This window comes from Phyllosticta citribraziliensis (assembly GCF_038025025.1).
Source record: "Phyllosticta citribraziliensis strain CPC 17464 chromosome Unknown J3D65scaffold_5, whole genome shotgun sequence".
NCBI classification, from domain to species: Eukaryota; Fungi; Ascomycota; class Dothideomycetes; order Botryosphaeriales; family Phyllostictaceae; genus Phyllosticta; species Phyllosticta citribraziliensis.
In genome coordinates this window covers 1563627-1576541 of record NW_027117342.1, presented here as the reverse complement: position 1 = coordinate 1576541, position 12915 = coordinate 1563627, and the positions used below count along the sequence as shown (strand labels likewise).

The 12915-nt window shown below is 55.4% G+C and overlaps 5 protein-coding genes across 5 annotated transcripts; 2 read left to right on the top strand and 3 right to left on the bottom strand.

Annotated features, from left to right (window-relative positions):
* Positions 1-108: 108 nt before the first annotated feature.
* J3D65DRAFT_622420 (FAD-linked oxidoreductase-like protein) lies at positions 109-2104 on the bottom strand. The gene is made up of 2 exons (XM_066800069.1): positions 1051-2104; positions 109-998 (listed from the first exon to the last, which is right to left on the bottom strand). Exons 1-2 carry the CDS (start codon positions 1944-1946, stop codon positions 428-430), a joined length of 1467 nt encoding a protein of 488 aa, XP_066656255.1. The 5' UTR covers positions 1947-2104; the 3' UTR covers positions 109-427.
* A 1946-nt stretch (positions 2105-4050) lies between these two features.
* J3D65DRAFT_602572 (diacylglycerol acyltransferase DGAT2) lies at positions 4051-5766 on the bottom strand (the record flags this gene model as incomplete). Its single annotated transcript, XM_066798128.1, has 3 exons — positions 4051-4265; positions 4332-5334; positions 5374-5766. 3 exons carry the CDS (start codon positions 5764-5766, stop codon positions 4051-4053), a joined length of 1611 nt encoding a protein of 536 aa, XP_066656254.1.
* Positions 5767-6156: 390 nt separating this feature from the next.
* J3D65DRAFT_622411 (WD40-repeat-containing domain protein) lies at positions 6157-8822 on the top strand. The gene is made up of 3 exons (XM_066800068.1): positions 6157-6639; positions 6687-6887; positions 6945-8822. Exons 1-3 carry the CDS (start codon positions 6463-6465, stop codon positions 8439-8441), a joined length of 1875 nt encoding a protein of 624 aa, XP_066656253.1. The 5' UTR covers positions 6157-6462; the 3' UTR covers positions 8442-8822.
* Positions 8823-8978: 156 nt separating this feature from the next.
* Positions 8979-10532, top strand: J3D65DRAFT_622409 (ubiquinol-cytochrome C chaperone-domain-containing protein). The gene is made up of 3 exons (XM_066800067.1): positions 8979-9145; positions 9221-9614; positions 9710-10532. The coding sequence occupies exons 1-3, from the start codon at positions 9077-9079 to the stop codon at positions 10234-10236; spliced, it is 990 nt and encodes a 329-aa protein (XP_066656252.1). The 5' UTR covers positions 8979-9076; the 3' UTR covers positions 10237-10532.
* Positions 10393-12433, bottom strand: J3D65DRAFT_334672 (FAD binding domain-containing protein). The gene is made up of 3 exons (XM_066795442.1): positions 11819-12433; positions 11179-11765; positions 10393-11115 (listed from the first exon to the last, which is right to left on the bottom strand). Exons 1-3 carry the CDS (start codon positions 12301-12303, stop codon positions 10508-10510), a joined length of 1680 nt encoding a protein of 559 aa, XP_066656251.1. The 5' UTR covers positions 12304-12433; the 3' UTR covers positions 10393-10507.
* Between the last annotated feature and the right edge of the window lie 482 nt (positions 12434-12915).

Genomic DNA, 12915 nt, shown 5'->3' with positions numbered 1-12915 from the left:
GAGGTGTGGAGGGGTATGGTGGACGCCCGGGTCAGGTTGCTTTGTCGTCCTGATTTGACGGCACGTCATTGGAGCAGGGACTCAAAGCATGGCCTTGGCTTGCGATGTGTAGAATCAGCGTGTCCCTCGCGTTGCCCACTCTGCTACCTGCTTGCAAGTCATTCGATGGACCATGTTTGTGCTTGTAACTCTGTCTTGTCATTGGTAGTCTTGGATATTGAACGCCCAAAATATGCAACTCCCCGTACGCCTAGCAAACCAAACTCCGTAACTCCGTGCTAGATAACTTCATCGCTTTCCCGAGCCCTTGAGAGTATCGCTCAACCGTTTTCAGTACCGCCATGCCAAAAGCCAATCCCCGTCATCGTAGACCTTTCTTTCTAAACCGTAAAGACGTCAATCGAATGGAGCAATTCTACCGCATCAATCAAGCCCTCTTCGTGGCGGGGCTCCACCTCCTCTTCAGCTCATTCCAAAACAGCGAGCGCGAGTCGCGAGCGCAGGCCACGGCATCGCGGTTCTCCTCGGCCCGGCGCGCCAGGTACATGATGCACTCCTGCATGGTGCCCCAGGTGACGTACTTGTAGACGCCGCAGTCGCCCTGGACAAAGCCAGCGTCGGTGTCCGCTTCAGTCAGCGACAGCGACAGCTCGTCGGCCATGCCCATGAGCTGACTGAAGACAACGTCGGCGACAGGCTGGCCGGCGCTCGCCTGCTGTTGGCGCAGTGCGCGAATCTTGCGGATCGAGGTTGCGTTGTGCGAGCCAATGACGGTGCTGACCTTGATGGACGGCCGCGGGCTGGCCGTGTGGTAAGTTGCGAGCTTTTCAGCGGCAGCATCGAAAGCAGCATCCGTGTCGGCCTTGGTGTCGTGGATGGCGTTGCGGGGGTCCGATCCGAGGTATGCGCCGCGGACAATCTTGGCTCCAAAGTTGAAGTTGCGGGATTCAGCCGTGGCGAGGTGCTGGGCCAGGATGCTGGGAGAGGCCTTGAGGTACCTATATCGACGTCAGATGGTTGCTGGCCCGACTACGGGGGAGTTGGCCTTACATTTGGTAAGTGTTGAAGATGACGACATTGTCACCCTTGTTGTACTTTTCCATCATGTCCATGGTCCAGCGGTCGATGGCCGCCTGCTGGCACTGGTGCTCGGCATCCACCAGAATATTGACTCCCTTTTGGCGTGCGGCCTCGCAGACCTTGTCGAGGGCATCGGCAAAAATGTCGTCCGGCTTGACGTGGTTCTTCTCCAGCATGTCAACGACCCTGGTGCCTGCTCCGGAAAACTTGATGGCAACGTAGTCGCCAGCCGGTGCGTAAGCAATGCCCTTGACGGTTCCGTCGAGCCATTGGCCGACCTGTTGCTCGTGCAGGGCCTGTGCCTGAGCGACCTTTTCAGCGCCAGACTTGACGGAGAGGCCCGGCATCTCAACCTCCTTGGCATAGTTGAGGATGACGCCCTTGTAGCCCAACTTCCTCAGATCCTCGACGGTGCGGCCGATTTCTGACTTGGTGGCGCCGGCGCAGTAGTGCACGTAGAAAAAGTAGTAGAGTGCCTGGCGCAGGATGGGCGCCTTGGTGATGAAGTTGGAGTAGCGCTTCAGGAAGAAGAGGAAGAAGGAAAGAACCGGAGGGATGGCGGATACGTTTTGGATGAGCAGGTTGCGGAGGAGAGCGGGAGTTGGCAGTTTTGCGAGGATATTATTCTGCGGCGAATGAGGGCTGGCGGGCGGAGTGGTTGCCGTTATGGATTGATATCCAGCCGCTGCGGGCACGGCGGCGGCGGCCTGGCGCGGATGCGTCGCGGTCCGCACTGGCGTCTTGTTTGAGAAGTTGGCATGTTGGAACTGACCGCCGGCGACTGCTCTCGGGGAGGCGACGAGAATCCGGCGCTGAAGCAGTGGTGCCTTTGTTGATAGAGCACGGGTGTTGCGGAGGGTGAGCATGGCGTCGATAAGCGAGCTGGTGGTCGAATCGGATGCGGACGCGGATGACGAGTCAATCAACCACAGCAGCCAAAGGAATCCAGGCAGCACGGAGACGGTAGCACGAGCAGTGGCATGGCATGTGGCAGGTGGTGGGATTTATAGCAGGTACTGCGGTGGGCTTGAAGTTTGGCTCACGGTGGCAGTCAACGGAGGAGTCCCGAAACTCTGGGCTGGTCGTCGAGCTCGGCTACCCGCGGCGGCCCCAACACCGACACCGGAGTCGCACTTGCGGGGAGACTGGGTCAACACCACACACACCATCCGAGAGCCTCTACCAATGTCCAGTTTCGGATTGTCAGAAAATCCAATTTGGGTGGAGATGTTACCAGCCGCCCTCCGATGTCGAGTAGCTCGATGCACCGCCGGCTACACGTTGCGCTAACCCCTCCTTGTCGTGCCACCTGCAGACGGTCTCTTGACGCTGCGATGACGGTGCCGCGCTCGGCTCAGCGTCCCTTGCAGAAGGCCGCACATCACAAAGCCGAAATCAGCCTGGCACTGGCCAATCGTCGGGCCCGATTACCATCTGGTGGCGGTGCGATACCACCAGTCGCACAAGATCAACTCTACATATCGTTGCACGTTGACCTTTTTGTAGTCATGTTTCGGCCTGTCCTTTTCCTGCTCTTCTATTTTACCATCACACCGTCGTATCCCGGTCGACTTGTTGGTTCCCCAGAGTCTTCAGCCGCAGATCCTCCTCTTCCGCCACACGCCACAACGCCCAGCCGGCGTCCCAGGAGGGAGCACTTTCGGCGTGTTTGTTATTTGCAAAAGCATTTGTCGCAAATAACATGCAAGTACTGCCGTTTTTGACATGATTTGTCATGAGAGACAAAGAGTCAAGAAAAGAATTGGTTTCTCTCATCGCTCAGCCGCTAAGCAGGAGGAAGAGCGGAGCTGGAAGAGGCAGGAAGCAAGGAAAGATTGTCATACGGAAAGCGATCGCCCTTGAGGCCGAACTGGACGTTTTCCATGACATCGTCGTGTTCAGCCCTGGCGTATACGAGTGCCAAAGTTGGTCAAGTGACTTGACCACCTGCTTCCATTCATCCTTCTGCGTCGCCTTCTTTTGTATGCAGCCTGATGCCTCAATGTCCGCTTTAGGACTGGCAGCTCAACAATCTGCTTTCATGTCAATTTGCCTCCCCTCTCTAACACATTTCACACCCCACACGCGCGTGCGTGCATACGATAGGCCGAGGACGAACTCTGTCATGTAGTATTCTCTCGCCATACCGCCAAAGTTCGCAAGCGAGCCGACCAGATCAGACAAAACGAAACTAATCAGCAGGCAAAGAGACTGCTTGGTTTGCAATGGCAGAGAGAAAGAATGGATGATGGATGAAGAAAAGGAACTGAGTTTTGATGGAGCAGACTTTGACAACATGTCCATGTGCATGCGGCTTAGTTTATAACGAACCGACAGGACTACGCCTGCAGCATGACGTGACATGACGGCTGCCCCGTGCTACAATACAAAGAAGTCTCCAACAGCCTACCAGCAATCTGGTTAGCAGTTCAATCAGTCGTGTGTAGAGGCACATCAGGGAATCGAGCGACATGGCGCTAACGGACGGGCAGGCGGGAAGGAAAGTTTTGAAACGGCTGGCTCGTTACACGCGAAACGCGAAGCGCGAAACGCGAAACCAAATCTGGTTGGATGGGATTTTGACTTTGAACGATGTGCGTACGAGCACCTCAGAGCGAGAAGCTTGTTTAGACGGGCGGGCCGGCTGGTTTGCCGAGTGGCAGCACTACCTACAGGTAGCAGACAAAGCTGGTGACAGTGAAGGGATTCAAGGCACGTAGGCGTTTGTCAGCCAAAGAAGGCGAAGAATGGCAACATCCAATTCCTGCGCTGAATCGTGCAAAGCTATCCATCTCGCAGAGCAGATCTTCTCTCAGCCACTCTATCGCGCAGAGCTATAGCAAGAGCCACATGCTACTCCATTCCACGAACGCCTCGACGATTATGTGAAAAGCCTTTTCATAAGTAAGGACGAGACGCCAAAGGAAAAAAAACTGCAAGCATCGAGAAAGCTGCGTCGCGGGAACCTTCCTACTGCTGCCACAGAAGCGGTTTCCCAACGCTGCCGTACTTGGCCTGCCAGGCGAAAAAGTAGAGAAGCGCCGCCAGGGGCTGGCCGACTAGGCAAAAGCTGATCCAGAAGGTCAGATTGCCAATGACCTTGCCGTTGACGCCCTTCATCCGTGATAAGGGGTCGGTTACGACAACAAGGGGAATTTGGAGCAACATGCCCGCGAAGGCAACGCCTGTTGCGGGTTAGTAACCAATTTTTTTCGTATTCTTTTTGCCGAATGCCAAAGAATTCCACTTACCTATAATGTTGTGGGTCGGAACACCCACGAGCAACTCGTGAAGCGCACCAGAGAAGAGAAAGACCGTCATCAGCGCTAGAGACTTTGGACAACCGCGTCCAACGAGCGGCTGGTATACGTGCCGTCGCATAAAAGTGGTGACGGGTTTGTTCCACATGGTCCAGTAGCTACGAATGCTAGTGGCATTCCACCAATCCGTGTAGAACTCGCGATCACCAAAGCGCATGATTTCAGCGAGAGCGTTGAGGAACGAGTGGAAGAGAACCATGAATCCTGCCAACCAGCAAAAGACGGAAATGGTGGACAGTTTGAGCATGCGCTCAAGAATTGAGACAAGGTCCAGGGTGGCAATTTTGTCCAAGGAATTCTTGAGCAGGGGCGAAGCATACTGCGCCGAGGCAATCCAGATTACGATGCTGAGGCCGACTGCTTCAGCAACGCGCTTGAAGACAAAAGGCCAGCGGATGGTCTCGGTCCGGGGATACACAGGCTGATATACGAGCGTGGGAGCCCACCAAAAGTACATGAGGTTCCTCAGAGCGATATTCTTTGGGTACGGACAGCTTTTATACAATTCGGGCAGCGGGGCAGTATCTGAATCGTCAAGAAGTGCGTGACGTAGGTCGCGGTTGGTAAAGGCGTAGGAGCAGGTCTTGAGCCAGACAATAATGGCGTGGAGCTCGCAAACGGTCCCGATTCCCGGATGGTGAATATGGTAGTATACGACTGTAGAAGCGATGATCAGGTTCAGCGTGGCATTAAGTCCATGGGCAAAGGCAACGAGTCCCCACGTGGATCGAAACTTGTCTCTCTTTGCGGCCAAGTCCTCGGGAGATTCTGCCTTTTTGATTTGAGCTATGGCGCCTTTGGCTTGCTGGGCAGCAACCAATTCGATAACGTAGGCGACGAAGAGGTGGCATGGTACGAGGAAGTAGAGGATGGAGCCGTAAACGACATCTTGTCGGCGGTAGTCATGACAGCGAATGCAAATTAAGACGCCATACTAGAGGAATCAGTCAGAGCAGAGGATGGCGGACTGAACGATCATTCTTGCCTTGCGAAAGTTTTCAATCATCAATCGCAGGTTGGATACAACTGCGAGAAAAATGTTAGCTTGCAGTTTTGCGAGGGATGGATGGGTGGGCGTACGTAGTACAAGAATCATGAGATTTCGAAATCCTACAAAGCTGGGTGGCTTTTCAGCATCCTGGCTAAGGCATGACGCCCTCACTTTGCGATGGACGGCGACGACGTGATTGTATTTGGTGCCTGTTGGCAGCGGGGCAGAGCCGTTTGGGGTGCCATTTGTGTGGCCATTGGTTTGTGTGTGGGCGGAGCCGTTGGAATTGGGTGAAGTGTCCGTGTATTGCTTTTCCGGACGAGCGATAGGAATGTCTGTCGAGGTGGTAATGGCGGTCTCGATGCTCGAAGCCATTGGGGAAGCTTGAGTGGAGCTCGGGAACGAGGAGTGACGGAGGTGGCGAAGGCGGCGGGGGGACAACAGATGGCGACGGATGGATGGATATATATCGGGCGTCGATTAGCGGGCGTAGGAAGAGGCGAAGATGGTGATGCAGCTGAAGGAGTCAGCCATTTTAGAGCGACATTCCGGTGCAGACGGCAAGGCGGAGAAGGTAAATGGTTGAGCTCGCGTTCGAGTGGATGGAAGCTCCAGGGTCCCTGATCCTCGCTGGTTCCCTTCCCTTCCCCGTTCTTGCCCGCGCCGCCCCTGTCCCTGTCCGTTTCTCCCCGCTGGCGCGCCACCCGGCGACGGCGACCTGACCTGGACCACCTGCACCAGCCACATCCTCCGCTGTCCGCCCCGGCCGTGGCTGATGCTCCACGGGCAGTCCTCGCGGCGTCGCGGTCCATGTCTGCCGTGCTTCGCTCAACACCCTCCCATCCATCTAATCCTCCCGCTACATGCCCCCTTCTGTTCCTGCGCACCGTCATTCACTCTAGGGCTCGGCGCCCTCCTGACCATGGAGCGTGAATTTCACTACCAAACCGGCGGCCACGATGGCATCCCGCGCACCAGAGCAAGACGTGAGTCTCGCGCTTGTCCACTCCGCCTGCACAACCTTTGCAGCAACCACCGCTTAGTCTCGCATTCTACGCAAAATCCTTCATCATGGATAGGCGCAAGCTTCGCGACGCGTTCATCTATGGATCCCTAACATTTGGTCGTGCAGGCGCCGCCACCGACTTTGGCTCTACCATTCTACAATGGCAGCGCAACCGCGTTCCCCGCTACAAGGGCTCGCCCATTGGCGAGGCAGAAAGGCCCAGTGTCAGCTACATGGTTGATGTATGTGTACAGCCTGCATGCCCCAAATTGTGTACTCATTGGTCTAGATGTTGCCCCCGCTTGCCCGCGTCACAAATGCTGCCGAAACCATACCCGCCAAGCACCTTCACGCCTCCTTGAACAAGATCAAGCACCCCATAAACGTGGTACGATGGACACCAGAGGGCAGGCGTCTTCTCACGGGCTCAACAAGCGGAGAGTTCACCCTCTGGAACGGCATGGGATTCAACTTTGAGACTATAATGCAGGTCAGGCTCCCTCAATCATCGCGCTCTTGCGGCTTGAGCTCACTGACTCCCATTTAGGCCCACGAGTCGGCGATTCGCGCTGTTCAATATTCACACGGTGATGATTGGCTAGTTTCAGCCGACCAAGAGGGCCTTGTCAAGTATTGGCAGCCCAATTTCAACAATGTCAAGGTACTCCAAGCGCATACCGAGCCGATCCGGGACTTGGCCTTCGCTCCGACAGACTCGAAATTTGTAACTGCTTCCGACGACGCTACACTCAAGATATTCGATTTTGCGGGTGGGATCGAGGAATCGATATTGACTGGACACGGCTGGGAGGCGAAAACGGTCGACTGGCACCCAACCAAGGGATTACTGGTATCAGGATCCAAAGACCATCAAATCAAGCTCTGGGATCCGAGGACTGGCCGCTGCCTAACCACACTCCACGGACACAAGAATACAATCTCAAAAACGTCTTTTGAGCGGACCCAAGGTCAACTTCTGGCAACGTGTGCCAGGGACCAAACTGCCCGAGTATTCGATCTGCGGACAATGCGCGATGTTCTCCTATTGCGCGGTCATGAGAAGGACATTACTACCCTAGCCTGGCATCCCGTCCACCGCAACCTTCTATCTACCGGAGGAGTCGATGGCAGCCTCTTCCACTACCTCTTAGATGAGCAAAACGCGCCGCCGGGAGTAGAGCCCACCTTATCACCTTATGACAGCTCCGATCCTTTCAATGCACCCGCTCAGACCATCTATCCTGCCCACAAGGTTCCACATGCCCACGACTTTGCAATTTGGACACTCGACTGGCATCCGCTGGGCCACATTTTGGCGTCTGGCTCAAACGACCGCATAACACGCTTCTGGACCAGACCGCGTCCAGGGACAAATTCCTGTTTCAATGATCGGTTCCACATTGGCCAAGCAGCAGCAGAAGCTCAGGGAATATTCGATCGGCGGGATGCACGCCGCCAGCAACGTGAAGAGGAAGAACAAGAAGCCGAGGATGAGGCCGACGGCCTTGTGGATCAAACCATGCCTGCGAAAGTGTCGACGCTGCCCATTCTTCCTGGCCTTGGTGGTGGTGATGGATCAAGCATGGGTGGAGCACAACTGCCTGGACTCGGCGGTGCCCCCGCGAGCACCGGACCAGCACCGCCCGTAATGCCAATTCCACTCCCTGGTGGACTTGCGGGTCCCGGTGCACCACCTTTCCCTCCTGGTGGTTTCCCAGCTTTGCCCCCTGGGTTCCCGCCTCCTGGTTTTGATCCGAGCAAGATTGCGGAAATGATACGCAACGGTCAAGTGCCAGCTTTGCCTCCGATGCCAAATGGAGCTCCTCCTCCACTTCCGCCTGGCTTTGTGCCTCCACCTCCTCAGGCGTTACCTCAAGGGTTCCCCGGGTTTCCAGGTCAAATGCCTCAGATGCCAGCTCAGCCCCAACAAGCAGGTGGCGATCAGAATGGAAATGGTGTTGTGAGGAAGCGGGCGCCTTTGCCAAGCCAAAAGGATAGTCTCCGAGAGGAAATGACCCGAGGTAACTATCGCAGACCACGGTAGGAGAAAGCAGGAGGGAACTTGACAGGACTGTAAAATATACCACATCACTGGCGTTGTATGGTTGGGACGACAAGAGCATGGCGTTCAAAATAGGGTTGGCACAATGGCATTGAGCAAGTGACATTGAGATATCGGGGCAACACCGTAGTTTCGGGCTCTTTTTGATGAGCAGCTTGGTCCATGAGAGTACTGGCATGTTTCCAACATTCGGGACACCAAACAAGGTGCTGCTAGATTCTATCAAAAGTATTGGTGGTGGCTGCTTGGGCTGGGAGACTCAGAAGCCTTCCTGAAGGGGCCAAACTGAGCAAAGCCCCAATCCCCAACTTAGCTGCAGGACAAACAATTTGTTGTCGTCTATGGGATCAGCTTGAAGCCAAGTCGAAGACTAAATTCAAAAATGTGACGTCTATGCGTTGGATCAGGCCTAAAATGCGCCCAAAGAAGAATGGTGAAGTCATTGATCTAGGTGGTCCGTGCTAGGCCGTCGGGCCCTTGACGAGTCGCGTTGCCAAAAAGTAAGCTGCGCGCGCTCTACTTTCTTCAGTCGACACAGTGAACTCGATTGAGTCTTTACACCTTATCTTTCTTCCGAAAAACTTCAACCTTTTCGACACTCTCCAATCCGAACACCAATGGCTTCAAACTTCGCCTGTAAGGCCTGTAGACGGGCGCTGCAACGGCAGAGTCAAATCTTTGCGCAGGTAAATTCCCTCCCTGCCCAACGACCCTATGCCACACCAGGGCCTCCACAATGCTGGAATCTGACACTGTTATAGACGTCTCGCCCTGCGCAAAGACGCGCCATTGCTACGACCGCCTCTCGCGCTGCCAAACTCACTCCAGAGCCTCCCACCAGCCCGGCAGGATTGGAAAACAACGACGGCCTGTCGAAGCAAAAAGCCCTCAAAGACTCGCCCGCTTCCAAATCTCCCGCCCCCGACCTTTCCTCCACATCAGACAGTCAGAGTTTGAGCAAACGCCTCGCCCAAGAGTTGCGAAAGCGGTCGGTATCCACGACAGAGCCATATGCCGCTTACAGCGGGACCAAGGGCATGTTTGAGTCTTGCGCCAAGCAGGCGGACTACAAGATAATCCGGGACAAAGATGGCGAGGCGCCGACGACAGAGAAGGGCGAGGAGCTTGGAGTTGGCGAAGGATGGTGGTATGAAGGTACGACACGAACGATTCACGTCCTTCCGGTCCGACAAAAACGGGCAGCCGTTGTACACACTGTGTTGGCGCAAAGTAGCTAACGTACCGCGCAGAGCTGGGTCTAACGCCCACCTTCAACACTTGGGCCCAAGTGACGTTCCTGCACATGTACATCCTGACGACACGAATTCGACTCTTCCCAGCAGAGCACGCGCCCACGTGGCACCAAAATCTGATTGACCACTTCTTCTACGAAGCCGAGAAGCGCATGGTCAAGTGGCACAACATCGCGGCGTCGGGCATCCGCAACAAGTACATGCACGATCTGCACATCCAGTGGCGCGGGCTCGTCACGGCATACGACGAGGGTCTCGTCAAGGGCGACGCCGTGCTGGCCACGGCCCTGTGGCGCAACATGTGGAAGGCCGAGAAAATCGATCCCCGCGGCTTGGCCATCTTGGTCAACTACGTTCGCGCAAACGTCTTTAAGCTGGACAAGTCCAACGATGGCATGGTTTTGAGCGGCTTTGAGTTTGACGCTTCGGCGTTGCGTGAGCCCAAGTTGGTGGACAAGGAGAGTCCGTGGTTGAAGAAGCCGTTTGAGGAGGAGACGGAAGAAAAGGAGAAGAAGAGCAACTAAAGGAACGCCACTCACGCTTTGCTGTGTACGACTATGTATCATTGCTCATGGGATAGGCTGAGGGTGGTAACGAAGCATTCAGGCCGGGGACAACCCGTCTCGTAAAATAATGGAGAGGACGGCGCAAGATTTGAATTGACGGACGTGGGCGTCTTTCAGATGCACGGCCGGGAAAAGGTAGACACGCCGCTTTGGAGCGATTCAGAATTCACGGATTCGGAGCCATTGAATATCTCGAGGTCGTGATTCAAACAGAAGGCGCCAGCCAAATCTAAACATCGTCACCGTCGTAGTCCCCATGCTCGCTTCCAAGCACCCCATACCGACTGCCCCTACCCGCCACAAAGTCCAACGCCTCCTGCTCTCCCTCATCATGCTCGTTGCTCTCCTCCGCGCTCCCAAGGCCTTGCGCCGCGGCCTTGTCTAGCAGTTCCTCAATCGCCCACGCCACGCGCTCAGCACCCTGCCTTGCACCACCTAGGTTACCAGCCGCAGGGCCGAGCCTCAAACCAGCCATCCTACCTGTGACGAAGAGCGGCACGTCACGGCGCCACATGAGGTCGTCAGTGATGCAGGGCATGCCGCCAAAGCCGTCGACGGGGAAAGAGGCGTTGATGGAGCGCAGAGAGGGCAGCGTCGCGTAGTCCGTGTCGATGCCCGTCGCGTAGTAGATGTAGTCGATGGGCGGCAGGGGCGTGGGTGTGGGTGGGTTGGTGCTCACGCTGTAGGTCCGCGTGCGTTCGTCGTAGAAAAGTGATGAGATGGTCGTGTGCGTATGCAGTGCCAGGCGCCGCGTCGCTGCGTGGTGTAGCAGGCGCTTGTGGTACGGCGGGTTGATGGAGCCACCGTTGCGCGCTTGTCGGATCATGGCGAGGCGGTCTAGAAAGCAATTAGTAAGGGGTGTCTTGTGAGAGTGCATGAAAGTCGCAGTGGTCGACTTGCCTTCGTCGCTGTCGGCAGACCAGAAGATGGCCTGCTCAAAGTTGCGGAACTTGCCCGTCCACGCCAGGTCAAAGTCAAAGTGCTTGACCTTGACAGGCCCGCGCATTAGGTGGTGGACTTTGGTCACGCCCTTGCGGACGGCGAGGTCGGCCAGCTGGGCAGATGTGAGGCCGCCGCCAACGATGAGGATGTTTGATTCCTGCTTTGCCTTGATCTTGGCCGTCACGACAGGGTCGGGGAACTGCTGGATGTGCATGCTATGGCACATTTGGGGCGGAGTCTCCTGTTCCTCCACGCCCGAAGGCATAGGCGTCGGAATTCTCGGAGAGTTGCCTGGGCCCACAGCCATCACGACGGTGCGGGCAAAGTGGATGCCCTTGTCCGTTTTGACTGTGAATATCTTGTCGACTTCGGAATATTCGCGGACGATGCCGTACTGGATGTCTTCGACTCGCTTCTGCTGGACCAGGCCTTTTCTGAGGCCGTACCGCTCTACAATACAGTCGCAGTGTGAAGTGAAGAGTGGTCGAGAAGGTCTGTAGTAGTCCTTGCGGTCTCGCTCGTCAATGACGACTTCGGCCTGTGGTCTAAACCATGTGAGAAGAGTGTTTAATATCGCGATGAAGATGTCCAATCTTACTTTTGAACGCGCCCCTTGGCTCGCTTCTTCCTTTGATGCTTGCTGATTTCCTTGCCAACGCAGTCTCTGATTTCGTCCAATTCGTCTTCTCTGCCCTGCTCGTGTGCGTAGGCCAGCAAGCCATCTCTGTCGCCCGGATCGACGTGGAAGAACATGGGACTGCGCAGATGGCTAATGTCATATGTCTTGAACAATCTATTCCACCTGTTCATCCACTGGTCTCCGGTTGCGTCCAAAACCAGAGTCGAGTACTGGCGGCCAAGCCGAGGCGTCGCCAGTTTGACCTTGCCATTTTTTCGGTCTTTGATGCTCATCCGCGCCCCGTACTTTTTAATCCAGTGGTATCGCTGGTGCTCTTCGTCTGTGAAAATGGCAGAGGGGGTGTGTTCGCAAAGACGAGCAGCGACCGCAAGTCCGCAAGGGCCGGCACCGACGATGATGACATCGTGTACTGTAGAGTCGGGAGTGAATTGTGCCTGATTCATCTTTGGGGGTCAGTATCTCAGATGCTGCTGCTCAGATACGTTTCCAAAGAATTGAAAGTAGATTATGACTGTTGTGTGGACACGAGTGAAGCTGAAAAAGTGTTGAGTGGGTGACGATGAGCTTTCTGGCTATAAATACTGACGTGCCTTGTGCGCGTTCTGGGTCATTGGCAGATTGCAAATTGATACCTTGATGGCTCCAGTCCTAGGGGTTCGTTAGCTAATTGTGGGGACAGCGACTCAAGAGCCTCAGTCCTTGCCACTCAAGGAGATAGATTGAAAGGTAATGTATACAATGGGAAGACGCTTCAAAATCTTCTTGTGCCCATAATGGCCGACACTCAACCGCCCAAAAGACAATGGATACTGAGAAACAGGCTTGAATTGACGAGTCGTCCTTTCGAGGAGCTCACATCCACCAACGGGTGGTCTCGTGGCGACCAACTGAAATGCTGAACACCTTGATGGCCTCGGACCGCTGACGCAAAGGAGGACTGACCACCGACCTAGGAGCTACCGTAAGCACGAGCCATTCGTCCTACTTTGTCACAAGGCATGGTATCATTCATGCAACACCACTCGCACGTCTTCGGAGCTGCTGGGAGCCTCGGT